General features: G+C 65.4%; 4 protein-coding genes across 5 annotated transcripts; 1 reads left to right on the top strand and 3 right to left on the bottom strand.

Moving 5' to 3' along the window:
• Positions 1–812: 812 nt before the first annotated feature.
• Positions 813–4941, bottom strand: ARF3 (ADP ribosylation factor 3). Its single transcript, XM_058822076.1, has 5 exons — positions 4873–4941; positions 3929–4108; positions 3136–3246; positions 2931–3055; positions 813–1699 (listed from the first exon to the last, which is right to left on the bottom strand). The coding sequence occupies exons 2-5, from the start codon at positions 4074–4076 to the stop codon at positions 1538–1540; spliced, it is 546 nt and encodes a 181-aa protein (XP_058678059.1). The 5' UTR covers positions 4077–4108; positions 4873–4941; the 3' UTR covers positions 813–1537.
• Positions 4942–7689: 2748 nt separating this feature from the next.
• WNT1 (Wnt family member 1) lies at positions 7690–10075 on the top strand. The gene is made up of 4 exons (XM_058822068.1): positions 7690–7790; positions 8035–8288; positions 8478–8743; positions 9587–10075. The coding sequence occupies exons 1-4, from the start codon at positions 7690–7692 to the stop codon at positions 10073–10075; spliced, it is 1110 nt and encodes a 369-aa protein (XP_058678051.1).
• A 7610-nt stretch (positions 10076–17685) lies between these two features.
• DDN (dendrin) lies at positions 17686–20388 on the bottom strand. The gene is made up of 3 exons (XM_058821987.1): positions 20384–20388; positions 18816–19634; positions 17686–18706 (listed from the first exon to the last, which is right to left on the bottom strand). The coding sequence occupies exons 1-3, from the start codon at positions 20386–20388 to the stop codon at positions 17686–17688; spliced, it is 1845 nt and encodes a 614-aa protein (XP_058677970.1).
• Positions 19880–25906, bottom strand: PRKAG1 (protein kinase AMP-activated non-catalytic subunit gamma 1). Of its 2 annotated transcripts, XM_058822062.1 has the most exons (12): positions 25741–25906; positions 25584–25653; positions 24347–24450; positions 24132–24213; positions 23995–24053; positions 23860–23905; positions 23731–23785; positions 23519–23645; positions 22107–22272; positions 21979–22016; positions 20783–20929; positions 19880–20688 (listed from the first exon to the last, which is right to left on the bottom strand). In XM_058822062.1, exons 1-12 carry the CDS (start codon positions 25744–25746, stop codon positions 20590–20592), a joined length of 999 nt encoding a protein of 332 aa, XP_058678045.1. In that variant the 5' UTR covers positions 25747–25906; the 3' UTR covers positions 19880–20589. The 2 variants fall into 2 exon arrangements, with proteins under 2 accessions (XP_058678045.1, XP_058678044.1); XM_058822061.1 differs by having other exon boundaries at positions 23995–24213.
• Between the last annotated feature and the right edge of the window lie 1717 nt (positions 25907–27623).

Genomic DNA, 27623 nt, shown 5'->3' with positions numbered 1-27623 from the left:
TGGTTCTGGTTCTGGTCACCCCATTCTGGTCCCTGGTGCTGGTTCTTGTCACCCCATTCTGGTGCCTGGTGCTGGTTCTGGTCACCTCATTCTGGGGTGCTGGTTCTGGTCACCCCATTCTGGTGCCTGGTGCTGGTTCTTGTCACCCCATTCTGGTCCCTGGTTCTGGTTCTGGTCACCCCATTCTGGTCCCCGGTCCTGTCTCTGCAGCTCTCAGCCACCAGGGACCCCCCACCACAGCCCCCCAATGACACAGACGTGGCCAAACCCCCCCTCCAGCCACCATCCAGAGGGGACACGGGCACGGCATGGCATGGCAGTGCTGGCCCCAAATGCCACTCAGCCCCCCTAAACCCATGCAGGGGGGGGTGACAACAAGGAGAAGGGGGGGCCAAGCCCCACTCGCGCCCATCCCAGCGCTGGCACCGTCCCCACGCCCCAGCTGGGATTAGCACTAATGGGATTTACCATTTCATCCAATATTCCCCTAAAGATGAGCCTGGGAAGGGGGGGGAGCCCCCCCTACCCCCCCTCACCCCCTGCCAGCCCCACCTCACCCCCCCCCCCCCCCCCCGTCCCCGTTAAGCTCTTTCTAATTAAAGCCAGCCCAGGGCTGTCCATCACCGTCCCCTCGGCGGGACCCCCACGGAAGAAGAGCCGAGGGGCAGAGCTACATAAAACATGTTTAATATCCAAGGGGGGGGGGTCAGGGGGGGTCAGGGGAGGTCACCCACCGTCTCAGGCTCGGGGGGGGGGGGCTGGGGGGCTGAGAACACACGTCCCTGGACAGGGCAGAGCCGCAGCGACACGTCACACCAAGCACAGACCAGGGGTATAAATACGGTGCTGGGGAAGGGGTGGGGGGCACAGAACGGGTTTGGGGGGGGGACACTGTCCGTCCGTGAGGGGCAGGGACATACAATCACTATGCTGGCATGGGCGGGGGGGACAGGATGGGGGCAGGTGGCCAGGGTGAGGTGGGGGGGCACGGCCAAAGGGGACCACAGAGGTCCTGGCAGCTCTGTGTGTCACCGCCACCTCTGCGAGGGTCACGCTGCGGGAAGGAGACCTGCCTCGAAGTGACATGGGGGGGACGTGTGGAATGCCCAGGGGGGGCAAACAGGGCTGGGAGGGAGTGCTGGGAGGGTGGAGGAGGTGTAGAATCCCAAATCCCCCCCTCCCCATGGCCCTGCTGCCCCCACATTTGGTCCAGAGGAAGGCGAGGGGTGCAGGAGGGACATGCATGGGGACGGGGTGTCCCTGGTCCCCCCAAGGCAGGGCAGTGCTGAGGTGGCTGCCCCCAGCCCCCATCCCACCCTGCCAGGGCTCTGCCCCTGCCCCCCTGGGCGTTATATAGAGCTCTAATTCCACGCACGCACACACGAGATCCGAGGGGAACCAGGGGGACCCCAAAAAAAGGCGAAAAAACCCCACAGCAACCGGTGCCAGAAGAAAGCAAAACCCAACCGGGGCGGGGAGGGGGCGGCCGGGGGGGGCCCTGGCATGGCCCGGGGGGGGGCACAGAGGAGACCCCCCCTCATTTCTTGTTCTTGAGCTGGTTGGCGAGCCAGTCAAGGCCCTCATAGAGCCCGTCCCCGCTGGTGGCACAGGTGGCCTGGATGTACCAGTTACGGTGGCGCAGGGAGTGCAGCCCCAGCTTGTCCGTGATCTCCGCTGCGTTCATGGCGTTGGGCAGGTCCTGCAGCGCACAAGGGATGTACAGGAATGGATGCCAGCCCTCCATGCCCCTCCACGGGGGCTGGCACCAGCTCTGATGCCATGGGAGTGGGCACAGCTCGGCCACAGGGGAGCATCAGCAGGCCTGATGCTGCAGGGAGGAGGGGGAATGTGCCAGGGGGATGTGAGGCACCAGCCCTGGCACCACAGGGGTGGACAGAGCTGGGTTAAACACCAGCCTTGGCACCGCAGGGATGGACAGAGCTGGGTTAAACACCAGCCCTGGCACCGCAGGGATGGACAGAGCTGGGTTAAACACCAGCCTTGGCACCACAGGGATGGACAGAGCTGGGTTAAACACCAGCCCTGGCACCGCAGGGATGGACAGAGCTGGGTTAAACACCAGCCCTGGTGCCACAGGGATGGACAGAGTTGGGTTAAACACCAGCCCTGGTGCCACAGGGATGGACAGAGCTGGGTTAAAGATCATCCTTGGTGTCTTGGGAATGGCCATGAGGGCCACCACCATGCCTGGTGACATGGGGATAGACCCAGGGGCCACCACCATCCCTGGGGTTTTCGGGATGGCTCTAGGGGCCACCACCATCCCTGGTGCCACAGAGAGGGCCACCACCATCCGTGGTGCTATGGAGATGACTCCAAGGGCCACCACCATCCCTGGTGCCACAGGGAGGGCCACCACTATCCCTGGTGCCAGGGGATGGCTCTGGGGGTCACCACCATCCCTTGTGCCACAGGGATAGCTTCAAGGGCCACCACCTTCCTTGGTGCTATGAAGATGACTCCAAGGGCCACCACTATCCCTGGTGCCACAAGGATGGGTCTGGGGGCCACCACCATCCCTGTGCCATGGGAATGACCCCTGAGGCCACCACCATCTCTGGTGCCACAGGGAGGACCACCACCATCCCTGGTGCCACGGGGATGACTCCAAGGGCCACCACTATCCCTGGTGCCACAGAGGGCCACCACCATCCCTGGTGCCATGGAGATGGGTCTGGGGGCCACCACTATCCCTGGTGCCAAAGAGAGGGCCACCACCAACCCTGGTGCCACGGAGACGACTCCAAGGGCCACCACCATCCCTGGTGCCACAGGCATGGCCGTGCCTCTGTCCCACCACCTCTCTGACACCAGCCCTGATGCCGCAGCACGTCCCACACCACACAGCTGCCCTGACACCCCAGGGATGTCTCCCCCCACCACAAGGCTCTCCCCACCCCCAGACCCACCTGCTTGTTGGCGAAGACGAGGAGGACGGCGTCCCTGAGCTCATCCTCCGCCAGCATCCGCATCAGCTCCTCCCGCGCCTCGTTCACCCGCTCCCGGTCGTTGCTGTCCACCACGAAGATCAGCCCTGGCCAGAGCAGGGGACACCATCAGGGCTGCCTGTGCTGCTCCCCGAGTCCCCACCACGATGTGCCCTGAGCCACCTACCCTGGGTGTTCTGGAAGTAATGCCTCCAGAGGGGCCGGATCTTGTCCTGCCCACCCACATCCCACACGGTGAAGCTGATGTTCTTGTACTCCACTGTCTCCACATTGAACCCTGCAGGGAGAGACCGTGCGGGGAAACTGAGGCACGGGGCACCCACCAGCCCCTTCAAAGGAGCCCTGGGCAACCCCATTCTGGGCCCTGGTGCTGGTCCTGGTCATCCCATTCTGGGTCCTGGTCCTGCCCACCCATCCCACAGGGTGAAGTTGATGTTCTTGTACTCCACTGTCTCCACGTTGAACCCTGCAGGGAGAGACAGTGCGGGGAAACTGAGGCACGGGGCAGCCACCAGCCCCTTCAAAGGAGCCCTGGTCACCCCTATTCTGGGCCCTAGTGCTGGTCACCCCATTCTGAGGTGCTGGCTCTGGTGAACCCACTCTGGGATGCTGGCTCTGGTCACCCCATTCTGGGCCCTGGCTCTGGTCACCCCATTTTGGGGTGCTGGCTTTGTTCACCCCATTTTGGGGTGCTGGTTCTGGTCACCCCATTCTGCACCCTGGTGCTGGTTCTGGTCACCCAATTCCGGGGTGCTATGCCCTGGTCACCCCATTCTGGCCCCCGGTGCTGCCCTCCCACATCCCACAGGGTGAAGCTGATGTTCTTGTACTCCACTGTCTCCATGTTGAACCCTGCGGGGAGCAACAGTGCAGGGAAACTGAGGCACGGGGCAGCCCCGTCAAAGGAGCCTAGATTGGGAGCGGGCTCTGCTCGGCGCCCCCCCCTCAAGCCCACCCACCGATGGTGGGGATGGTGGTGACGATCTCGCCCAGTTTGAGCTTGTAGAGGATGGTGGTCTTGCCAGCAGCGTCCAGCCCCACCATGAGGATCCGCATCTCCTTCTTGCCGATCAGGCTCTTCAGCAGGTTCCCGAAGATGTTGCCCATGGTGACGGCGGCGCTGGCTCCGAGGCCGGATCCTGCGGGGGCATGGGGCAGGCTGGGGGAGGCCCTGAAATCTGCAGGGGTGGAGCTGAGGGGTCCCCGGTGCTCGGAGTAAGGGGGAATCGGGGATCCTCGTGTCCTGGGGGGATGCAGGGTTTGGGGGACCCCATGAAAGGGGGTGGGGAGGGGGTTGCGGACTGTGTGGGGGTGTCTGTGTGTGCAGCTCGGGGGATGCTGAGCCGGCCCCCGCTGCACCCTGCAGAAGGACAGCGCAGGGCGCTGCACTGAGGGAAACTGAGGCAGAGCTGTCGCCCCCCTCGAGAAGAGCAGAGCCCCCCCGGACCGGACCCGACCCAGCCTCCGCACGATGCCCCCATCACCGCAACCTCGCCGGAGGGGGAGGCCACATCACCCCCCCCCCCCAACCCGACCCGCAGCGCGCCCCTTCCCCCGCACCGTGCGCATCCCCCGCGCCCCCGGGACCCCCAATTCCCCGCTCCCCCTCTTCACCAACCCCCCCATCACAACGCGCCCCCAAACCCCCTCCTCTCCATCCCGCACCGCGCCGCCCCCCCCTGCGCATCGCCCCCCGCCCCCGCCGCACCGCACCGCATCCCCCCGCGCCGCCCGGTACGACCCCAACCCACCGGGGCTCCGCGCCCCCGCCGCACCGGGCTCCCCGGTACTGGCTGCAGCCCCCCCGCGCCGGTGCGGTGCTGATCCCCTCCCCGGTTATCCCCGCGCACCCCCCGGCGATGCCCGCGCCCCGCACCCCCGAGCGGCGGGCGGCCCCCCGCACCTGGTGCCGGTGCCGGTGCCGGTTCCGCCCCCGCCGCCGCTGACTCTGCACCGCTCCCGCCGCCGGAAGCGGAGGCCCCGAGCGCGCCGATCTCGCGAGAGCGCCCGGTTAACCCCCCCCAACCCCCCTCCCGCCGCCCCGCTCCGCTTCCCGCAACCTCCCCCCCCCCACACCGGGACCGGGGGCGCGCACGGGGAGCGGCGGAGGGGGGGGGGGGAGCGGGGGGTGCAATGGCGAGAGGCACCGGGCGTTACCATGGCAACGGCTGCAGCAGTGAGGGGGGGACACTGAGGGGGGGGACACTGAGGGGGGCTCCCCGTGTGTCCCCCCCCACCCCGCCATCAGCCCGGTCCTGGCGGCACCGGGATCGGCACCGGCACCGCGGGGACAGAGCCGAGTCCGAAGGGGAGAGCGGGGTCCCGGCTCTTCCGCCCCCGCCGTGAGCACCGGGGACGCAGCGTCCCGGTTTGGGGGGGTCCCTGTGTTTCACGGGGGACGGGGACCCCCGCACCGTAACGGGGGGACAGGCTGCGCACCCCCGCACCGTGCCGGTATGGTCGGTACCGAGGCTGCCCCGGTGTTGGCAGGCTGGGCAGGGGACGGGACGGGGCGCGGGGAACCCGCGGGTGCTTCCCACGTCCGTCCGTTTGTCCGTCCCTGCTCGGCGCCACGGGACAGAACGGATGCCCCCCGCTCCCAGGCAGGTACCGGGGGCGCCGAGCAGCACCGGGCGCCCCGACGGCTGCGGGAACTGTTCCAGCGGCACCCCAGAACTGGGGGGGATCCCGAGCACCGGGCCGCCGTGGGCTGCAGCACAGAGGGGATGGGGGGAACGGGGGCTCGGGGCAGCGGGCAGCGAGTGCAAGGACCGGAGAGTCCCGGGATGGAGCGGGGGAGGCGAGGGCCGCGGTTGCGCCCCGCCGCTGGTGGCACAGCCCCGGGCAGGGCCCTCCCAGCCGCGCCCCGGGGCCTCCCCGCGGCCGCTGACCTCAGCCCCGGGAGCCCCGACGGGGCGGAGGCCCGAGGGCGTGGACACGGCCCGGCCCGGCCGGGAACCGGGGCGGGGGAGGCGGGAGCGCCGCGCTGGAGCAGACCCCGGCTCGGCCCTGGGTTCCTCCCGGGCCGGGGGAAGGGGTGCGGGTGGGTGCCGGTGCGAGCCCCCCACCCCCGCCGCCGTCCCGGGGCTTTGTCCGTCCTTGAATTAAACTGGAGAGCGGCGGCCCCGGGCCGTGACGGGCCAGCGGGGCTAATCCGGCCCCGCATGACTGGTCCGGGGAAACCGCGGCGGGGGGATTACTCCCCCCGGTCCCGCCCCAACGGGGGACTCAGCTCAGGGCCCCCGGCCCGTCGGGCCCCGCGCTGGGGACTTCACACCCACCCACAACTGGCCCGGGCGGGGGGTGACGGGGACAGTCGTGTCCCAACGGGGACCGGGCCAGCACCGGCCCTGCGTGCCCGTGTTCTGGCCGTGGGCGCGTCCGGCCGCCGCCATCCGAGCACCCCCTGCCCTTCCTTCTGTCCGCCCCCCCTCAATCCCTCCGGTCCATCCCTACCTCCGACACCCGGTACCGGCCCAGACCGGGCTCTCCGGGGCAGCGGGAGCCGTGCGGGGCCGTGCCGCGCCCACGCGGGTTGTGCACACCGTTCACGGGGGTCCGGGACAGCCCGGGACAGCCCAAGCCGGGCTCCAGCGGCTGGAAGAGGCTGTAGCCCCGTTCCACCGGGCAAGGAGTAGGACGGGACAGGGCTCCGTGGGCTCCGGAGGGGCGCCCGGCAGCCTCGACGGTCCCCGTCCCCGGGCACCGCACGTCGCGTCCCCCGGGAAGTCCCGGGACGGTGTCCCCGGCCTTTCCCGTGCGCCCGGGACTGTCACGGAGCTCTGCCTCCCCCGTGCGCCCGGGACTGTCCCGGGATATCCCGTCACTCCTTGCCCCTGTGCACCCCGGGCTGTCCCGGGACATCCCGGGTTATCCCCGTTCCCCGCTCCCTCCGTGCGCCCGGAGCCGTCCGGGGCCATCCCGGGTTATTCCGGGACCGGCTCCTCCTCGCACCGGGAGCTGTCGCGGGCCGGTGCCGGTGCCTGCAGAACGTGTGCGCGGGACGGCGGGGAAGGCGGGGGGCGGCAGCCGGGAGCTCTGGGCACGGGGCCGGGGCGCAGCCACCCCGCCGGGCTAATCCGGGCCGTGACGGACAGCCCCGGCGCCGCCGCTCCCGCCGCCCCGTAAGAGATGCCGCAGCTCCGCCGCTCCCCATTGTTAGGGCGAGGACGCGGGGAGGCCCCGCGCGGCGGGACCGGCCCACGGGGACCCTCCGCGCCGCCCCTATAAGAGGGAAGGGGCTGGAAGATGCTCCCGGGTGCTGAGCGCTGTGCACCCGCCGCGCCGAGCCCAGTCCAGCCGTGCCGGCTCCCCGGGGAGCTGCCGGTACCGACCACCGGCACCGGGCACCGCGCACGGGCCGCCGAGAGCCAGCAGCGGTACCGACGCACAGAGTGCCGAGCGCCGGCTCCCCAGAAGCGGCACCGCGAACGGAGCGCCCGACGCCGCGCTCCGGGGCCCGGTCGGTGCGCGCTGGGCACCGCACCCCCGACGCCGCGCCCCGGCCACCGGCTGCAGCCCGGTGGCGGCGGCGGTGCCGGCCCGGCCCGGCCCGCCCGGCGCTCCCCGCGTCCCCCCGCGGCCGTCCTGATCTCGGAGCCGCCCCGCGCGTCCGGAAACACGCGTGGATGTAGCGGCCGGGCCGGGGGCTCTGCGGCACCATAAATACCGGGACGGCCGCTCGCCCGCGCACTCTGCCGGGGCTCCCGGGGCCGGAGCCATGCGCGCCGCCGCGCTGGGGCTGGCGCTCCGGGCACTCTGGGCTCTGGCCCTCTCCTCGCTCTCCAACACGCTGGCAGTGAACAACAGCGGGCGGTGGTGGTGAGTCGGACAGCACCGGCCCCGGCACCGGTACCGGCACCGGGGTGGTGAGGCGGGAGGGCGGGGCTGGCACAGGAACAGCAGGGACTGCCCTGCGCGCAGGAATGGGGCGTGTGGGGGAGCACGGGGCTGCGAGCCGCGTTTGGGATCCCTACAGGGGATGCTGCGGTGGCAGCGAGGAACCTGCAGGGAGGCTGAGGTGAGGAGGGAGGCGCTGGGGTCACCATCCCCACCTGTGCCACAGGGGCATCATCAACGTGGCCTCGTCCACCAACCTGCTGACCGACTCCAAGAACGTGCAGCTGGTGCTGGACCCCAGCCTGCAGCTGCTGAGCCGAAAGCAGCGCAAGCTGATCCGGCAGAACCCCGGCATCCTGCACAGCGTCAGCTCCGGCCTCCAGACCGCCATCAAGGAGTGCAAGTGGCAGTTCCGCAACCGCCGCTGGAACTGCCCCACCTCGCAGGGCCCCAACATCTTCGGCAAAATCGTCAACAGGGGTGAGGCTGGTGGGGGGGAAGCACGGGGGTCCCCCAGACCTCCTCCATGCACCCCCAAGTTGGGATGCTCATCAAAGCACCCCTGGTGTCTATGGGGCATCACCAGCTCATTGTGATGGAGGGTTGGGGGTGTCAGTGGGTGCCCCCTCCCCATCCTGGCAGCACCCTGAGGCCCCGCTCCCTCCACAGGCTGCCGGGAGACAGCGTTCATCTTTGCCATCACCAGCGCTGGCGTGACACACTCGGTGGCCCGGTCGTGCTCGGAGGGGTCCATCGAGTCCTGCACCTGTGACTACCGGCGCCGTGGGCCCGGGGGTCCCGACTGGCACTGGGGGGGCTGCAGTGACAACATCGACTTCGGCCGCCTCTTTGGGAGGGAGTTTGTGGACTCCAGTGAGAAGGGCCGGGACCTGCGTTTCCTCATGAACCTGCACAACAACGAGGCTGGGCGCATGGTGAGGGCACCGGGGGCTTGCTGAGGGCACTGGGGTGGGCACAGAGATGAGCAAGGCCACCAAAACCTTCAGCCTGTTCCCATGTGTGTGTTGGGAGCAACTGGAGATGGGTTTTGTGCTTGTCTTTGGGATAAATGATGTCTGAGTGATGTGACACTGCAGAAATGAGGGGTGTAGGAGCGTCCCCAGGGGGATCTCAACCTGCTCACAAAGCCCCAAATTCCTCTTTCCTTCCAGACACAAAGATGAGCACAACCACCAAGACCTTCAGCCTGTTCCCATGTGTGTGTCGGGAACAGTTGGAGATGGGTTTTGTGCTTGTCTTTGGGACGAGTGATGTCTGAGAGATGTGACAGTGAAGAAATGAGGGGTGTAAGAGCACGGTTGTCCCCAGGAGGGTCTCAGGCTGCTCACAAAGCCCCAAATTCCCATTTCCTTCCAGGCACAAAGATGAGCACAACCACCAAGACCTTCAGCCTGTTCTGGGAACAGTTAGAGATGGGTTTCACACTTGTCTTTGGGATAAATAAGTGATGTCTGAGTGATGTGACACTGCAGAAATGAGGGGTGTAGGAGCACGGTGGTCCCCAGGGACATCTCAGGCTGCTCACAAAGTCCCAAATTCCCCTTTTCTTCCAGGCACAGAGATGAGCACGGCCACCAAAACCTTCTGCCTGTTCCCATGTGTCTTGGGAACAGTTGGAGATGGGTTTTGTGCTTGTCTTTGGGACAAGTGATGTCTGAGTGATGTGACACTGCAGAAATGAGGGGTGTAGGAGCACGGTTGTCCCTAGGGTGGGTCTCAGGCTGCTCACAAAGCCCCAAATTCCCCTTTCCTTCCAGACTGTCTTCTCGGAGATGCGCCAGGAGTGCAAGTGCCACGGCATGTCGGGCTCCTGCACCGTGCGCACCTGCTGGATGCGGCTGCCCACCTTCCGTGCCGTGGGCGATGTCCTGAAGGATCGCTTCGACGGCGCTTCCCGCGTCATCTACGGCAACAAGGGCAGCAACCGCGCGTCACGGGTGGAGCTGCATCACCTGGAGCCCGAAAACCCGGCCCACAAACCTCCCTCGCCCCACGACCTCGTGTACTTCGAGAAATCGCCCAATTTCTGCACCTACAGCGGGAAGATGGGCACGGCGGGCACGGCTGGGAGGTTCTGCAACAGCTCCTCGCCAGGGCTGGACGGGTGCGAGCTGCTGTGCTGCGGGCGCGGGTACCGCACGCGCACCCAGCGCGTCACCGAGCGCTGCAACTGCACCTTCCACTGGTGCTGCCACGTCAGCTGCCTCAACTGCACCAACACCCAGGTGCTGCACGAGTGCCTGTGAGCTGCCCTGCCCAGCCCCGGACGGGGGTCAGCGCCACCCACCCCCCATGACGGGTGCCCGGCTGGATTGAAGGCACCTATGGGTGGGGGGTGTGGATGTGTCCTAGGGACCCCCGTCCTGCCATGGGTGGGCTCAGTGTCAAGCACCTTGCTGGCCACTCTCCGGCTCCACGGGGTCACTTCTTGCTGTAAATAAAATATTTATTGTGGACGGTTTGGTGCTGCCGCCCCCCCCCCCCCCCCACCCTGCTTCGCTGGCCCCAGGCCCTGTTTTTTATAATGAAAGATAATAATAATTAATAATAATTAATAATAATGATGCTTTGTTACAGGTGTCATTGATAGCCTTTAGAGAAGAATAAAGAATATATTTTTATCAGTCCTGCCCTGATTTGTGTCTGGGGAGAGCTGGGGGAAGGAGGGGGGACACCAATGCCTCCCAAACTGTGCGATGAGCTGTCCATCTGTCCATCCATCACTTCTCCATCCCCATTCCACGTCCATCAGCCTGTCTGGCTGCTGTCTGTCCATCTCTCTCCTCCTTCCCTCCACTCTCTGCCATCCCCTCCCCGCAGACCCCGTTCCTTCTCCCGCTGTGCCCGTCTCCATCGCAGCCATTCCCGCCGTCGCCGCCGCTCCCGGCCGGGACCGTGCAATCCCCAGGGCTGCGGCGCCCATCACCATGGCACCTTGACTGCAGCATCTCCGATGCTGGAATTTGCCGGGGCGGTCGGGCTGGTGCCGCCGAGGCCGGGAGTTGGGAGCGGCCCCGGGAGGTACAAGACGACAGACAGGGAATGAGCATCGTCCATCACCGCTACCGGCCGGGGCTGACGGCTCCCCTCGGCTCCGCGGGAAAAGCAGGGCCGGGGGAGGGCACCGGGGTTACCGGGGCAGGGGCCAGAGGGGACAGAGATGGCCACTGGCCCCACAAACAGCCCTACATCCGTGTGTGACCACAAGAGAAATGATGTGGCGAAGCGGGAGGGTGCAGCTCCGTGGTTGGCAGGTGCTCTGCTGGCATGGGATGGGCATTTCTGCGGGGCAGGCTTCCCTCAGGATGGGCATCCCTCTGGAATGGGCATCCCTTTGGAATGGGCATCTTCTTGGCACAGTCCTCCCACTGGAGTGGGCACCACACCAGGATGGGAATTCAGCACGCAGGACGTGCCCTGAGATGGGATTTTTCCCTGGGATAAGCATCCCAAAGGGGTGGGCACATCTCCAGAATGGGCATCCTTGGGAAAGGCATCCTTCTGGGACAGGCATCCCATCAGAATGGGCATCCCTTTGGAATGGGCATCTTCTTGGGACAGTCCAGGAGTGGGCACCCAACCAGGATGGGAATTCAGCTCTCAGGACGTTCCCTGAGATGGGTTTTTCCCTGCGATAAGCATCCTAAAGGGGTGGGCACATCCCCAGAATGGGTATCCTCTTGGGACAGTCCTCCCACTGGAGTGGGCACCACACCAGGATAGGAATTCAGCTCTCAGGACGTGCCCTGAGATGGGTTTTTCTCTGGGATAAGCATCCCAAAGGGGTGGGCACATCCCCAGAAGGGGCACCCTTGGGAAGGGCATCCCTCTGGGACAGGCATCCCACGGGGATGGGCACAGGCTCCACACATCCCCCCTGCACCATTATTTCACACTTGGGGACATCAAAACCTCCTTCTCTGTGTTTGGGGGACCCCCAGCCCGGTGTCCCGGGGGTCCCCAGAGCCCGGGCTCCCCCCCAGAGCCGGGAACCTCTCGGGGCCCCTGAGGCTGCACCGCATCAAAGGCTGCGGGATGACGCTGCCACCACCCGAAATATCCCGCGGAGCCGATAGTGGAAAAGTTGATGTTTCGAGACTCAAAGGAGGGGGGGGAAAAACACCCTGGGGGCCCCCGCTGCCCGCGCCAAGGTCAAAACACAGCCCGGCGTGGAGAATAAAATACCAAAAGGCGAGGAAAACGCCTGGAAAGGAACACAGCCCGAAATAACCCTCCGAGCATCTCCCGCCTGCCGGTTTATCTGCCTGCTAAATTCTGCTCCTGCTTCAGCATGAAAATAGCCTGTTTTCCTGCGGTAGGAGTCAGGAATATAGATAATGACATTCTTATAAGTCACCTCTGTTACTCAGCTTTTCCTGCGTATCCTGCTGGGCACCTCGGGCAGCCGCGACCCCCAGGTGGGCAGGGGCACCCTGGGCACGGGGCACAGACCTCCCCTGGCGTGGACAAATATTCCTGGGTGCTGGAAATAGCTGCTGTGGGCCAGCTGAGGGCCAGGGAGAGGGCGGTGCCATCCTGCAGCAGGCTGTCACATCTGGGAAGCCGGGTAACAGCTGGATGGTGGCCACAAGCTGGGCCTGCTGAGGGATGGGACAGCCCCGTTCAGGGATGGGGTGCAGGGGGGCTCTGCCTGGGGCTGTGGGACAGAGACACACACAGAAATGCAGGACAGAGGGACGGGAGGGCTTCCAGGACAGAGATGTCGTTCCCAGAAATGTGGGACACTGGGATAGGACAATGTCCAACGGTGCAGGACAGAGGGACACAGCCATGCCCAGGGGTGCAGGACAGTGGGGTGGTGACAGTCCCCAAAGTTCAGGACAGAAAGACAGGACAATGTCCAGTGGTGCAGGACAGAAGGACAGAGCCATGCCCAGGGGTGCAGGACAGTGGGGTGGTGACATTACCCAACGTGCAGGACAGAAAGACAGGACAATACCCAAAGTTTCTGGACAGAGGGACAGGATGACACAGAGAGATGCAGAACAGAGCTGTGCCTAGAGGTGTGGGACAGAGGGATGGTGTCATTCCCAGAATCCAGAAAAAGGGACGGGACTGTGGCCAGAGGTGCAGGACAGAGGAATTGTGTCATTCCCAGAGGTGCAGGACAGAGGAATTGTGTCATTCCAGAGGTGCAAGACAGAGGAATTGTGTCATTCCCAGAGGTGCAGGACAGAGGAATTGTGGCATTCCAGAGGTGCAGGACAAGGGAATTCTGTCATTCCTAGAGGTACAGGACAGGACAGTGCCCAGAGGTGCAGGACAGGGGAATTGTGTCATTCCCAGAGGTGCAGGACAGGACAGTGCCCAGAAGTGAGGGGCAGGAGGACTCTGCCATTTCCAGAAATGCACGACAGAAGGACAGAACAGCATCCAGAGGTGCAGGACGGACACACAGAGCTGTGCCCACCTGGCCCCATCCCACCTACAGGACCATCCCCATCCCCTCCCGCCCCATCCCATCCCATCCCATCCCATCCCATCCCCTGTCACCATCACCAGCGGCACAGCCCCGTCCCGGCTCCCCTCGCCTCCGGTCGATGCGGACCCACGTCCCGCCAGCTCCCGGCTTGTCCGGCCGCCCCCTCCCATCCGCCGCATTCCTCCGGCGCGGGGCCAACGCGCCCAGCAACGGTGGCAGCGCTGGCCTCTAATCCCCGGGCATGCCAGCCCCGGGGGGACCGTCGCCGTCACCCACTCCCTGATAGGTGACCAATGCCCGAGACGAACAATTAGGGACAAAGCGGAGCCGCCGGGGGCTAACGCCGGCCTTCACGGGTGCCTTGTGCGGCATTCGGCGGGTTTAATGAATTGTCCATCAATCCTTTCAGCTCCGCTCGCCCGGGCTGGATTAATCTGAGAAGCCGCAGTGGGGAAGGAGCCGCTAAGCCTGTATTTATTACTCTGCCATTGTAACTAATTGAGGTAATTATCTGTGACTCCAACCCCGCGCAACAATGGCGCATTCAGCGGACCCTTCCCACCGGCTCCTCGCGCGGCCTGGGAGAGGCGGCACCGCGGGCAGGGACACGGGGACGCGGCGGGGACGGTGGGGTGGGGACGGTCAGGGTGTCAGCAGGTGACACCGCGCTGCGGGGACACGGACAGCGGTGCTGGCACGCGTGGGATGTGGCACGGCCGGTGCCAGCTGCACGTGAGGGTCACGGCTCTGTGGGGACACTGCCAACAGCAGCGCACACATGGACACGGATCTTTGGGGACATCGTTGTCACCAGAGTGTCACCAGTGACACACAAATGTCACAGCTACTGGGGACAACGCTATTACTGGCACATACATGGGCAGGGCTCCTTTGGGACAGGGATCCTTTGGGACATGGCACGGCCGGTGCCAGCTGCACGTGAGGGTCACGGCTCTGTGGGGACACTGCCAACAGCAGCGCACACATGGACACGGATCTTTGGGGACATCGTTGTCACCAGTGACACACAAATGTCACAGCTGGCTGGGGGCACTGCCAGCACTGGCACATACATGGACAGGGCTCTTTTGGGACATTGCCAACACCAGTGACACATGACAGAGCTCCTTTGGGACATGGCATGGTCGGTGCCAGCTGCATGTGAGGGTCACGGCTCTGTGGGGACACTGCCAACAGCAGCGCACACATGGACACAGATCTTTGGGGACAACGTTGTCACGAGTGACACATGAAGGTCACAGCTCGCTGCACTGGCACATACATGGACATGATTCCTTTGGGACATGGCATGGCCGGTGCCAGCTGTCCGTGTGGGTCATGACTCTGTGGGGACAATGCCAGCAGCAGCGCACACATAGACACAGATCTCTGGGGACACTGCTGTCACACGAAGGTCACAGCTGGCTGGGGACACCGCCAGCACTGGCACATACATGGACAGGGCTCCTTTGGGACATTGCCAACTCCAGTGACACATGAGACACGGCTCTCTGGGGACGCCAGCCACCACCAGTGACACACAGGGGTTGTGGCTGTCTGGGGACAGCAGCAGGACACACACACACACATGGGGACAGGCCTGTGGTGACATCGCTGTCACAAGTGACACACAAAGCTCTCAGACACCACCAGCACGCACGACACTCACGGCTCTCTGGGAGCACAGCCAGAGCTGGCGCTGCCCTCTGGGGACACCGCCGTCACCGGTGACACACGAGGGTCACAGCTCCCTGCGGGGACATCGCCAGCCCCGGTGACACCGCACTGCCCGGCACGGATGTCACACGTGGCTGACGCTTCTTTGGGGACACAGCACCGCTCCGGGGGCAGGCAGGACCCCCGTGCCCCCCGGTGCCCCCCGGTGCCATCGCTCACCGGCTGCGCGGCGACATCTGGCGGCCATACGCGTCCCTCTCCGGGGGTTCCGGTACCGGGCGGGACCCCCCGGTCCCGGGCGTTGTCACCCGCACGGGCTGAGCCCCCGGTGGCCCCGGGGGGACCCCCGAGGCTGCGGCGCGTTCCGGTGCCCCGGGGGTGCCGGGGGAAGGCGCCGGCGCCGGCGCAGCCCGAATTAGAAGGTGAATTTCCCGGCGGGAGCGGCTTTGGGCAGGAGCTGATCCCACGGGAAGGGCAGCGCCGCTGCCCCCGCGTCTGGGGCACCCCGCCGGGCACCGCGCCGGGCCGTGACGGGCTGTGCTGGGCCGTGCCAGGCTGGGCTGGGCCGTGCCAGGTTATACCAGCCTGTGCTGAGCCGTGCCAGGCTGTGCTGGGCCGTGCCAGGCTGGGCTGGGCCGTGACAGGTTATACCAGCCTGTGCTGAGCCGTGCCAGGCTGTGCTGAGCCGTGCCAGGTTGTACCAGGCTGTGCCAAGCTGTGGTAGTTTGTGTTGAGCCGTGCCAGGTTGAACTAGACTGTGTTGAGCTGTGCCAGGCTGTGCTGAGCCGTGCCGGGCTGTACCAGCCTATGCCAAGCTGTGCCAGCCTGTGCTGGGCCGTGCCAGGCTGTACCAAGCTGTGTTAGTTTGTGTTGAGCTGTGCCAGGCTGTGCTGAGCCGTGCCAGGCTGTGCTGGGCTGTGCCAGGTTATACCAGCCTGTGCCAAGCTGTGGTAGTTTGTGCTGAGCCGTGCCAGGCTGTACCAGCCTGTGCCAAGCCGTGTTAGTTTGTATTGAGCCGTGCCGGGCTGTACCAGCCTGTGCCAAGCTGTGGCAGGATGTGCTGAGCCGTGCCAGGTTATACCAGTCTGTGCCAAGCTGTGCCAGGCTGTGCTGGGCCGTGCCAGGTTATACCAGTCCGTGCCAAGCTGTGGTAGTTTGTGTTGAGCCGTGCCAGGCTGTACCAGCCTGTGCCAAGCCGTGCCAAGTCGCAAAGAGCTGTTCTGGTGCTGGCCATGCTGTGCTGTGCTGTGCCAAACTGAGCCATGCCAGGCTGTGCTAAGGTGTGCCAAGTCGTGCCCAGCTGTGATGAGCTGTGCCAAACAGGCTGTGCCAAGTGTTCTGGGCTTTGCCGAGCCATGCTGAGCTGTGCTGAGCCATGCCAGGTGGCATCAGGCTGTGCCAGGCTCTGCCAGGCTGCACTGAGCTGTTCCGAGCTGTTCCTTGCCATGCCAAGCCGTGCCAAGGTTGCTGAGTTGATCTTGGCTCTTCTGGGCTTTGCCAAGCCGTGCCAGGCTATACCGAGCTGTGCCAAGACATGTTGGTTATACCAAGCCGCGTTCCAAACTGTGCCAGGCTGCATCATGCCGTGACAATCCGTGGCTCACACCACACCTTGCCAACCACCCTATGCCGTGCCAGACCATGCCAAACCGTGCCAAGGCTGCTGAGTTGACCTTGGCTCTTCTGGGCTTTGCCAAGCCGTGCCAGGCTGCTGTGCCAAGCTGTGCCAGGCTATACCAAGCTGTGCCAGGCCATGCCAAGCTGTGCCAGGCTATACCAAGCTATGCCAAGATGTTCTGGGTCATACCAAGCCACGTTCCAAACTGTGCCACGCTGTGCCAGGCTGCATCGTGCCGCGACAATCCGTGGCTCACACCGCACCTTGCCAACCATCCTATTCCGTGCCAGGCCATGCCAAGCCGTGCCAGGTGCCACCATACCGGCTGTAGAACCGCCCCTGTGCCACGGGGGGCTGCAATTGCCGTTGTGGCCAGAGCCAGGTGTGGCACTTGGATGCCACCCTGGCCACGTGCCAGCACAGGGGGACACATTGGGGGGGTGACGCGGCCTTGGGGTGCCCCCCCAGCCTCCCGGGGTGGCCCGGCCGCCGCGGCTGCCCCGTGCCGTGACCTCCGCGCCGGTGTCACCGCGATAATGACAGGGTCGCGCCGGGGGGGCGGGGGAGGAGCCGGTTTTAAATAACGCGCAAATTGGCCACGATATTTGTGCGGTTTCCTGGGGATCCTCCTCCCTCCCTCCCTCCCCTCCTGCAGCGTGACTAAGAGAGGTGGCGGCTGCTTGGGGGGGACAGTGACTCACTGGGGGTCCCCCCCCGGCCGTGACGTGGGGCTGGTGGTGGCGCAGGGCCAGCCCTGCTGTGTCACCTGCTCATTATGGGGGGTACGGGGGGGGCTGGCACGTCCTGCCCGTGTTGTGACGCACCGTGGTGGCCGCAGGGACACCCGGGACCTCCGGCTGACCCCGGCACCGTAACGGGACACCGGGGATGTCACGGGGGCGTGCCCGGACACCTGAGCGCTTGTTGGGGGGCACAGAGTGACCTGAAGGGGTGACACCCCCCCACCCCGACCTCCCACAAACAGGGACAGAGGCAGCACAGGGGATCCCGGAGCTTTTATTGGGGTCAGCCCGTGGGAACTCCAGCCCTGAGCGCCTGAGAACCACACCCCGCCAAGCCCCGCCCTAAAAGTGCCACACCCCGCCAAGCCCCGCCCCTCAGGCCGGGGTGGGGCTGGCGGGGCCCGGGGGGGCTCCGGCGCTCTCCAGGCTGCTGCTGCTGCTGCTGTAGGCTCGGGGGTCTCGGCAGAGGCGCTGCCGGGACCCCCCCACGCTGCTCTCGGCATCCGAGTCCGAGTCGGGCGCCGTGTGCCGGCGGATGCGGGACACGGCTTCCCGCAACGCCTGCGCGTACAGCACCGGCCGCCGCGGCGGGGGCCGCCCCCGGGCACCCCTGCAGCCCCCCGGGCTGCGCCACGGGCTGCGGGGGCTGCCGGGGGGCTCCCGGGGCGGCGAGGGCGCTGCCGAAGCGCTGCCGACCCCGGCGGGCACCGAAGGGCTGCGAGGAGGGGATGCCCTGGCATAGCGGACCTGCTGGCGCTGCGGGGGTGGCACGTACTGGGCACGGACCACCACGCGGGTGGCATCGATGAGGACGTGGCCCCCCGTTCCCCGCTGCCCCCTCCCGCGCCCCGGTGCCCGCTCCCGGCCGGCCGCTGCCCGTGGCAGCGTCTGGCAGTGCCGGGGGCCGGGGCCGGGCCCTGCTGGGGACGGCAGCGTCGCACGGGGCCACCGGTGCTTGGCCTCGGTGGCCGCCCGGGGCAGAGTGTGGCTCCAGGCGCCCGGCACGGCCCCCCGGGCCCGAGGAGGAGCCGCCGGGGGGCTGCGGGGTCCCCGCGGGGGTCGCAGCTGGAGGGTGCGGTGGGGACCGTCATAGGCGGGGGGTGCGATGTAAGGGGGGGGTCCCCCTCGGCGGCCGTGGGCAGCCTGCACCCGCTGCATGTGCACCTCGTACGTGGGGGGGCCCTGCTTGTCCCCCGACACCGGGGGCCGAGGGGTGGGCACGGCGTGACCCCCCCAGGGTCCGCTGCTGCCCCCCGGCCCCTCAAGCTGTGGTGGGGGGCAGGGGGTGGGGGGGACCCGGGGCCGGGCTGTGAAGTCCTGCAGGCGACAAGGGGGGTTGGAGGGCACTGGGGGCCAAGGGGGGGCCAGCTCGGCCACAAAGCGTTTCTCCAGGTACCTGCAAGACAGAGAGGGGAGTGAGGGCAGCGAGGGAGGGGAGCAGGGGAGGGGAGCAGGGGAGGGGAGCAGGACGGACCCCCCCAGCCCCAATGGCGGTCCCCACTCACGCGTACTCCCCGGCGATGCGGCGGTAGGTCCAGGGCGGCTCGGGCCAGCAGCCCGCGGCCATGCCGGCACCACCCGGGCTGCAACACGCCACCGTGTCGATCTCCACCAGCACCAGCTTGGTCCGCTCGCAGATCCGCAGGCGCCCCGCACCACCCCGCTCCGGACCCCCCAGCATTGCCCCGGCCGACAGGGGGGTCCCCACGGTGGCGGGGGGGGGCTCAGCGGAGCCTCGGCGGTGCCACCAGCCCGCCCGCACGCACCCACCTGCCGCACGTGTGCCCCCGGTGCCCCCGTGTCCCGCCCGGTGCCACCTCGGGCCACGCTGACCCCGGGGGGAGCAGCGCACGGCGGGGACCCCACCGGCCGTCCCAGGGGTGTCGGTGTGTCGCGTGTGTGTGTGTTTGTGTCCCCCCCCCTTTCCCTCGCCCCGCGGGATCCCTTCCCCCCCCTGCGACAAGCAGGCGATGGCGGGTTTGGCACCGAGCGCTGCAGCCCACGCGGGCTCCGAGCGGAGCTTAGCAACCCTCCGGCGGCGGCATGGCAACCGGCACGGCCCCCCTCCCGAGTCCCCCGGGCCCCCCGGTACCTGCCCGGCGCTCCCCTGGCTCTGCCGGAGCCCGGCACTGGCACGGACACGGTGCCCAGGCCGGCCGTCCCCTCCCCGCCAGGAATGTGCCTCGCTCAGCACGGCCGGGCCTCGCACCTCCCCTGCGGACGCCGGCTGCGAACGGCGCTGTCCCGGCTGCCCGAGACCCCCCCAGGGCGCCCCAACATCCAGCTCAGCCCCCTCAACCTCCCCCAGCCCCTGGCTGACTCCCCTGCTCACCGCGGTGCCCACCAGAGGGTCCCCATGTCCTGTCGGGTCCCCATGTCCTGCCGGGTCCCTGTCTCTGTCCCATCCCCAATCCCGGCCTTTTAGAAAAGCCACAGGCGTAACAAACAGGGATTTAGGGTCTGGGTGAGCTCAGCAGATTCCCCCTTCCCACAGGGGGGCTCACACCCCGTCCCCACACACCCCCCGTGCCCGGGTCAATGCCCTCCGTGCCCTGCACGGTGCCAGGGTGGTGCCAGGTCTGTGTTTATTCGTGGTTTGTCCTCACACACGAAGCGGTGGCGGGTGTGGGGGGGACCTTGGGGAGACCCCCGGGGGGCACTGGGGGGTCCCTGGGTCTCACCAAACCCAGGGAGAAGGTGGCAGGTGTGGGGGGACCTGGGGGAGACCCCCGGAGTTTTTTTGGGGGTCCCTGGGTCGGGTGAGTCTCACCAAACCCAGGGAGAGGGTGCAGGGTGTGGGGGAACCTTGGGGAGACCCCCGGGGGGCTTGGGGGGGTCCCTGGGCCGGGTGAGTGTCACCAAACCCAGGGAGAGGGTGGAGGAGACCTGGGGGGAGACCCCCGGGGATTTTTGGGGGTCCCTGGGCCGGGTGGGTGTCACCAAACCCAGGGAGAGGGTGCAGGGTGACAGGGACCAGAGGCCACACAGAACAGCCCTGGCATGGCTAAGGGTGACCCCAAGGGGGGTCAAGGGCTGCCCCCATCACCCCACACGGGTTTGGGGTGCAGGGCACGGCATGGGGGGGGCTGTGGGGTGCCCCCCACCCAGGGAAAGGCAGCAGGGGCTGCCCCAGGGCTGGGGGTTATTGCTGGGTGTTGCTGGTGAGTGGGGGCATCCCCTGGGGGTCCCCACCAGCCCCGGAGGGGGGCACAGTGATACAGGAGAAGAGATTTGGGGGAGATTGAGAGGACTGAACCCCCCTCCCACCCCAAAACTGCCTCAGGGGCCCTGGGGGAGCACCAGGGCTTGCAGGATGTCCGAGAGGGAGACGATCCCTTTCACCACATCGCTCTCATCCACCACCACCAGCCGGTGGACCTGGGGAAAGGGGGGGACACAGCAACGGGGCTGAGGGGGTGCAGGGACCCCCAGTCTCACCCCAGAGACCCCCCCAGCGGTCCGGGATTGTTACCTCAGCCTCCACCAGGCGGTTGATGATGGTTTCCAGCGTTTCGTGCTTGTAGCACTTGAGGACGCCCTCGAAGTAGTGGGAGCGGTGCTGCAGCGCCCGCGTCACCGTCACGTCCAGGTTGTTGTAGGTTTTCTCAGCTGCCAGGTTCTGGGGCAGGGACAAACATTGGGGACACATTAGGAGACCCCCAACATCCCACGGTGTTCCCCCAAACCCAGGATTTCCCCTCATTCCAGGATTTCCTCCCCCAGCCCAGAATTTTCTCCCCAGCCCAGCGTTTCCATCCAGCCCAGGATTTTCTCCCCAGCCCAGGGTTTTACCCCCTAGACCAGGGTTTTCCCCCATTCCAGGATTTCCCCCCAGCTCAGGATTTTCCATCCAGCCCAGAATTTTTCTCCCCATCCCAGTATTGCCTCCTCCAGCCCAGGATTTTCCCCCCTTTCCCCTCAGCCCAGGATTTTCTTCCCCAACACAGGATTTTACCCCATTCCAGGATTTTCCCCCCATTCCAGGATTTTCCCCCCATTCCAAGATTTCCCCCAGCCCAGGATTTTCCCCCCCATTCCAAGATTTCCCCCAGCCCAGGATTTTCTCCCCCAATCCAGGATTTCCCCCCCAGCCCAGCCCAGGAATTTTCCCCCATCCCAGGATTTTCCCCCATTCCAAGATTTTCCCCCCCTTTCCAGGATTTCTCCCCACCCCAGTATTTCCCCCCCCTCCATTCCATAATTTCCCCCCAGCTCAGGATTTCCCCCAGCTCAGGATTTCCCCCCCCCATTCCAGAATTTTCCCCCTACCCAGGATTTTCCCCCCCAACCCAGAATTTCTCCCCATTCCAGGATTTTCTCCCATTCCAGGTTTTTCACACCCAGGATTTCCCCCCATTCCAGTATTTTCCCCCATTCCAGGATTTCCCCCAGCCCAGGATTTCCTCCATTCCAGGATTTTCCCCCCCCCATTCCAGAATTTTCCCCCTACCCAGGATTTTCCCCCACAACCCAGAATTTCTCCCCATTCCAGGATTCTCTCCCATTCCAGGATTTCCCCCCATTCCAGGTTTTTCACACCCAGGATTTTTTCCCCCACCCCAGAATTTTATCCCCAACCCAGGATTTTCCCCCAGCCCAGGATTTCCTCCATTCCAGGATTTCCCCCAACCCAGGATTTCCCCCATTCCAGAATTTTCCAGCACTCACAATAACATCGAATTTGGAGTAGATATCCACCACACGCCCTGGGGAGGAAGAGGAGCAGCTCAGCCAAGCCCAAGGTGCTCAGGAGGGGACACTTGGGGACATCCAGAGCCAGGACAGGCCATCCTCACCTGACTCATCCACCACGGGCAGGGCAGACACTCGGTGCTGCACGAAGATGCCCAGGGCAACGTAGATGGGAGTGCTGGTGCCAACCACGGCGATGTTCCTGTAGGTGCCAATCTGCAGCTCCTCCAGGGTCCGTGCCATGAACTCGGGTTTGGGCACCTCTGAGATCTGAGGGGACAGGGAGGGGACAGGGCTGAGCACAGGATTGATGGGGAAAGGACAAAAAAATGGGGGGCAAAGCATGGGGGGGTTGTGGGATCTCCAGGTAGGGGTGTGGTGAGGTACCAGGGCTGTGCCCACCCACAGCCGGTGGTACCTGGTGTGCAGGGACCTGGCACAGCCCAGGCTGGGGGGTTCAGAGTGAAACCCCAAAGGTTCTGGGGCACATTTTGGCACGGCTTAGATGGGGGGCTCAGGGCAGCCCCTGGCACAGGGAGCTGGCACAGCCCGGGCTGGCACCTGGGAATCTCAGGGTAGCATCTAGGCCTGGCACAGCCCAGGATGGGGGTCTCAGGGCAGCCCCTGGCACAGCCTGGGTTGGCACTTTGTACCACCTGGACTGGGAGTACCAGGGTAGCACCTGGGCCTGGCACAGCCCAGGATGGGGGTCTCAGAGCAGCCCCTTGCACAGGGAGCTGGCACAGCCTGGGCTGGCATTTTGTACCATCTGGACTGGGAGTCTTAGGGCAGCACCTGGGCCTGGCACAGCCCAGGATGGGGGTCTCGGGGCAGCCCCTGGCACAGCCCAGGGTGAACATCCTGGGGTAATCCTGGAACGGGCACCGGGCACAGCCCAGGCTGGGGGTCCCAGTGTGGCCCTGGCACAGGGAGCTGGCACAGCCTGGGCTGGCATTTTGTACCACCTGGACTGGGGGTCTCAGGGTAGCACCTGGGCCTGACACAGCCTGGGTTGGCACTTGGTACAGCCTGGACTGGGAGTCTCAGGGCAGCACCTGGGCCTGGCACAGCCTGGGCTGGCATTTTGTACCACCTGGACTGGGGGTCTCAGGCTAGCACCTGAGCCTGGCACAGCCCAGGATGGGGGTCTCAGAGGAGCCCCTGGCACATCCTGGGTTGGCAATTTGTACCACCTGAACTGGGGGTCTCAGGGCAGCACCTAAGCCTGGCACAGCCCCTGGCACAGCCCAGGGTGAACATCCTGGGTAATCCCGGAACGGGCACCAGGTACAGCCCAGGCTGGGGGTCCCAGTGTGACCCTGGCACAGGGAGCTGGCACAGCCTGGGCTGGCACTTGGTACAGCCTGGACTGGCACTTGGTACAGCCTGGACTGGGAGTTCCAGAATAGCACCTGGGCCTGGCACAGCCCAGGCTGGGGGTCCCAGTGTGACCCTGGTACATCCCAAACAGAGGGTCCTGGTCTGACCCCACCCTTGCCAAGGGGCACAGACTCACAAAGAGCTTGAGGAACTTGAGGATGCGTTTGTGGGTGAGGATGTAGAGCGTGTTCCCCGAGTCGGGGTCGATGACGGGCAGCCGGTGGATCTTGTTCCGGATCAGGGAGGAGACGGCGTCAAACAGGCTGTGGGGGGCAAGGCAGGGGGGATTTGGGGTGTCCCTGGCACTGCCACCACCGGCTGTGCCCCTCTCCCTGCCCCCCGGGCTACCTGGCATTGGGGGAAATGCACACCAGCGGCTTGAAGGAGTCTTGCAGATAAACCTCTGTGGGGAGAGGGGTGGGTGAGGGCATGGAGGGGTGGGACACCCCAAGAAGGGCAGCAGTGACCCCCCCTCACCTCTCCACGTCTCTATTTTATGTTCCTCCAGCTCGTAGATCTGCACCTGTGAGGAGGAGGAGGAGGAGGAGGAGGAGGAAGCTCAGATGGGACAGCCAAAACCCAACCTGAGACCCCCCAGACCCCAGCCCTCACCATGGGGGATTTGTAGTAGCGGTGCAGGATGTTGATGAAGTCGGTGATGGTCAGCATTCCTGAGGGGCAGGCAGGGTGAGGAGGGTCCTGCCAGCCCCCCAAAACCCCCAGAGACCCCCTCAGACCCCTTTGCTCACCTACAAAACTTTGCTTTTTGCTGTCCCACAGCGGGGCCGCCCGGACGCCGTTGGTGACCAGCGCGAAGAACGCTTTCTTCACCTGCAGGCACGGGGGTCAGGGAGCCCCAAAAGTGCCCCCTCGTCCCCAAAAGTGCCCTCACAACCCCAAAAGTGCCCCCCTGACCCCAAAAGTGCCCCCCCGACCCCAAAAGTGCCCCCCGGCCCTGGCACACCTGCAGGGATGTGTCGAAGACGACGAGTTTGGAGCTGGTGGGGATGAGGTCGTAGCAGCGATGGGATTTCATGAAGGCGGTGTAGGCACCGCGGTGAGCGTCCCCTGGGGGGGCAGCGTCAGGGGGCACCCCGAAACCCGGGGCACCCCAATCCCAGACACCCCAAAACCCGGGGCACCCCAAAACCGGGTACACCGCATATCCTGGGGCACCGCAAAACCTGGAGAAGCCCAAAACCCGGGACATCCCCAATCCCAGATACCCCCAATCCCAGACACGCCAAATCCCAGGACACCCCAAAACCCAGGGCACCCCAAAACCTGGAGAATTCCAAAACCCGGGACACCCCCAGTCCCAGACACCCCGAATCCTGTGGCACCCCATATCCTGGGGCACCGCAAAACCTGGAGAACCCCAAAACCAGGGACATCCCCAATCTCGGGACACCCCCAGTCCCAGACACCCCGAATCTTGAGGTACCCCCAATCCCGGGACACCACCACTGCCAGACACCCCAAATCCTGTGGCAGCCACAATCCCGGGACACCTCAAAATCCTCTGACACCCCAAATCTCGGGACACCCCAAAATCCTCTGACACCCCAAATCTCGGGACACACCAGTACCCAGGATATCCCAAAGCCAGAACACGCCAAACCCTCCAGTGCCACAAATCCCATTTCATTTCACTCCCAATTTCGGACACCCAATCCCAGGACACCCTTAACTGCAGTCATGGGGCACCCCAAATCCCACAACACCCAGCTCAGGGCTCCGGGGTACCCCCGACACCGGGATATTCCCGGTCATGGAGCACCCCAAATCCTGGACACCCAGCTCAGGGCTCCGGGACACCCCAAAATCCTCTGACACCTCAAGTCCCGGGACATCCCAAAACCTCGAATGCCCCAAATCCCGTTTCACTCCCACTTCTGGGACACCCAGCTCAGGACTCCGGGACACCCCAAATTCGGGATATCCCCGGTTATGGGGCACCCCAAATCCTACAACACCCAGTTTAGGGCTCCGGGGTACCCCCGACACCGGGATATCCCCGGTTATGGAGCAGCCCAAATCCCGGACCCCCAGCTCCGGGACACCCCAAACTCCGGGATATTCCCGGTGTCCCAATCCCGGACCCCCAGCTCATGGCTCCCCCAGACCCCGGGACAGGAACGGTCCCCGGGACACCCAAATCACCGCGTCCCCTCCGGTGTCGGGAGCTCCCCCGGTTTCACCTTCCAGCTCCGCCGGGCTCTCGGCGGCCGGGCCCGGGCCGGGGCCGGGGTCAGGCTCGGGGCCGGGATCCTGCGGACAGGCGGGGTCGGTCAGGGTGGCCGCGGTCCCGGTGCCCGACCCCGGTGTCCCCCCCAGCCCCGCAGTCCCCCTCACAACCTCCATGGGTCCCGCTCGGTCCCGAGGCGCCGCTGCCGCCCGGCTCCGGCCCCGCGCTAGCCCGGTCCCCGGTCCCGCTTCCGCCCGGTTCCTGTCACGGTTGGTGCCCCGCTTCCGCCCGGTCCCTGTCCCGCTTCCGCCCGGTCCGAGCCCCGCTTCCGCCCGGTCCCCGGTCCCACTTCCGTCCGGTTCGTGCCCCGCTTCCGTCCGGTTCCCGGTCCCGCTTCCGCCCGGTTCCTGTCACGGTCCCTGTCCCGCTTCCGCCCGGTTCCTGCCCCAATTTCCGCTCGGTTCGTGCCCCGCTGCCGCCGTTCCCTGAACCCAGCGGGCCCCGTTCCTGTTCCCGCCCCGTTGCCATTCCCGGATCCGCTCGGTTCCCGGTTCTGCCCGGTTCCCGGTACCACTCCCGCCCCGTTGCCATTCCCGGATCCGGTCTGTTCCCGGTTCCGCCCAGTTCTCGGAACAACTCTCGGTCCCGGTTCCGCCCCCTTCCCGGTCCCGCTTCTGCCCGGTTCCCGGTACCACTCCCGCCCCGTTCCTGGTCCCGGTGCCGCCCACTGGCTCCCGGCCAGTCGCGGGGATGGTTTTGGGGGGATTCGGGTCACACCTCTGGGGACCCCCGGGGGTTCGGGGACACGGGGGGACACACCGGGCATGGCCCGGGGCGGTGGGACACACGGACATGGGGGCCCCAGGACAGGAGTGGGGGGGACACACAGACATAGGGTCCCCAGGACATACGGACATGGGGTCCCCAAGGGTGCGGACACACGGACATGGGGTCTCCAGGACAGGACGGGGGGGGGGGACACACACGAGGGTCCCAAGGGTGGGGACACAGCTCGGTGTGACTCAGGGCAAGGTCCCTGATTTTGGGGACAGACACTTTGGCTCGGGGGACGCGTGGGGACAGCAAGGACCGAGCAGCACCGAGCTGCCCTCGATGGACCCCGGTGCCACCGCTGTCCCCTCCCAGACCCCCCCGAGCACCCCCCGAGGGATCAGGCGGCCTCGGCTTCTCACGCGCTTTATTTAAAATAACATCCAGTGGTTCCGGTATTGGTAAAAACGGGATTTCTACACGCCCCGGCCTATGTACAGCTCTGAAAGTTAAATTTCTCGTATATTTTCTGTTAAAACTTTCTCATCCCCCCCCCACTCGCGCTTTTCCTCTGTTTTCTTTTTTTTTTTTTTTTTTTTTACTTTTTTAAAATTTTCTTTTTTTTAAAGATTTTTACCTTAAACTTTTTTTGTTTCAGATTTTTTTTTTTTAGTTTTTTTTTTTTTTTTTTTTTGCAGCTTTGACGAGTTTGCGGAAGCAGCTTTTCAAAATCGGGCCCCGGCCCCCCCCCCCCAACACTGCACCGGGGGTGGAGGGGGGGGGAGAGGGGGGCACCACCCCCATCATCAGACCCGACGCCCCCTCCCCATTTTGCAGGAGGAGCAGGGGGGTCCCTCCCCTTCCTTCCCCGCGCCGTGTTTGTGCGTTAAGAGATCCCGGCGCCCCCCGGGAGTGGGGAGGGGGCGGGCAGAGACCCCCGGGGTGGTGGGTGGGGTTGAGGGGGGGGTCGGGGGTGTTAATGCCCACTCGCTGCTTCACTCTCCCCTGCCTGGCAGGAGGTTCCAGAGAGAGACCCCCCCCTCCATCCCCACCCTCACACCTTGGAGATTGGGTTTTAGAAAAAACCCTCCCCACACCTTTTTTAATTTTTTTTTTTTTTTTTTGCCCCTGCACCCCAAATCTCAGCCCAGCAGAGCACAAAGAGCCCCCCCCTCCCAGCCCCGTCTAGTATATACAATATAAGGTATAAATAGATAAATAACCTTCCCCCCCCTCCCCAGTGCAGCCCCAGCTGGGAGGGCCAAGGGTGAGCAAGGGGGGG

Source organism: Ammospiza caudacuta, chromosome 31 (assembly GCF_027887145.1).
Source record: "Ammospiza caudacuta isolate bAmmCau1 chromosome 31, bAmmCau1.pri, whole genome shotgun sequence".
NCBI classification, from domain to species: Eukaryota; Metazoa; Chordata; class Aves; order Passeriformes; family Passerellidae; genus Ammospiza; species Ammospiza caudacuta.
The sequence above is the reverse complement of the archived record's forward strand: the minus strand, read 5'-3'. Positions and strand labels throughout refer to the sequence as shown.

What these genes read in the sequence shown, in the direction of transcription:
- WNT1 (XM_058822068.1), top strand. Translation starts at nt 7,690, where the DNA reads ATGCGCGCCGCCGCGCTGGGGCTGGCGCTCCGGGCACTCTGGGCTCTG. An exon ending in CGGCAAAATCGTCAACAGGG is followed by an intron (nt 8,289 to 8,477) that starts GTGAGGCTGGTG and finishes CTCCCTCCACAG; the next exon opens with GCTGCCGGGAGACAGCGTTC. An exon ending in ACAACGAGGCTGGGCGCATG is followed by an intron (nt 8,744 to 9,586) that starts GTGAGGGCACCG and finishes CTTTCCTTCCAG; the next exon opens with ACTGTCTTCTCGGAGATGCG.
- DDN (XM_058821987.1), bottom strand. An exon ending in CGCATCGCCGGGGAGTACGC is followed by an intron (nt 18,707 to 18,815) that starts GTGAGTGGGGAC and finishes TCTGTCTTGCAG; the next exon opens with GTACCTGGAGAAACGCTTTG.
- PRKAG1 (XM_058822061.1), bottom strand. An exon ending in GCTACTACAAATCCCCCATG is followed by an intron (nt 23,906 to 23,994) that starts GTGAGGGCTGGG and finishes TCCTCCTCACAG; the next exon opens with GTGCAGATCTACGAGCTGGA. An exon ending in TCAAGTTCCTCAAGCTCTTT is followed by an intron (nt 22,273 to 23,518) that starts GTGAGTCTGTGC and finishes CTGTCCCCTCAG; the next exon opens with ATCTCAGAGGTGCCCAAACC.
- ARF3 (XM_058822076.1), bottom strand. Translation starts at nt 4,076, where the DNA reads ATGGGCAACATCTTCGGGAACCTGCTGAAGAGCCTGATCGGCAAGAAG. An exon ending in TTACTTCCAGAACACCCAGG is followed by an intron (nt 3,056 to 3,135) that starts GTAGGTGGCTCA and finishes TGCTCTGGCCAG; the next exon opens with GGCTGATCTTCGTGGTGGAC. An exon ending in TCGTCTTCGCCAACAAGCAG is followed by an intron (nt 1,700 to 2,930) that starts GTGGGTCTGGGG and finishes TGTGCGCTGCAG; the next exon opens with GACCTGCCCAACGCCATGAA.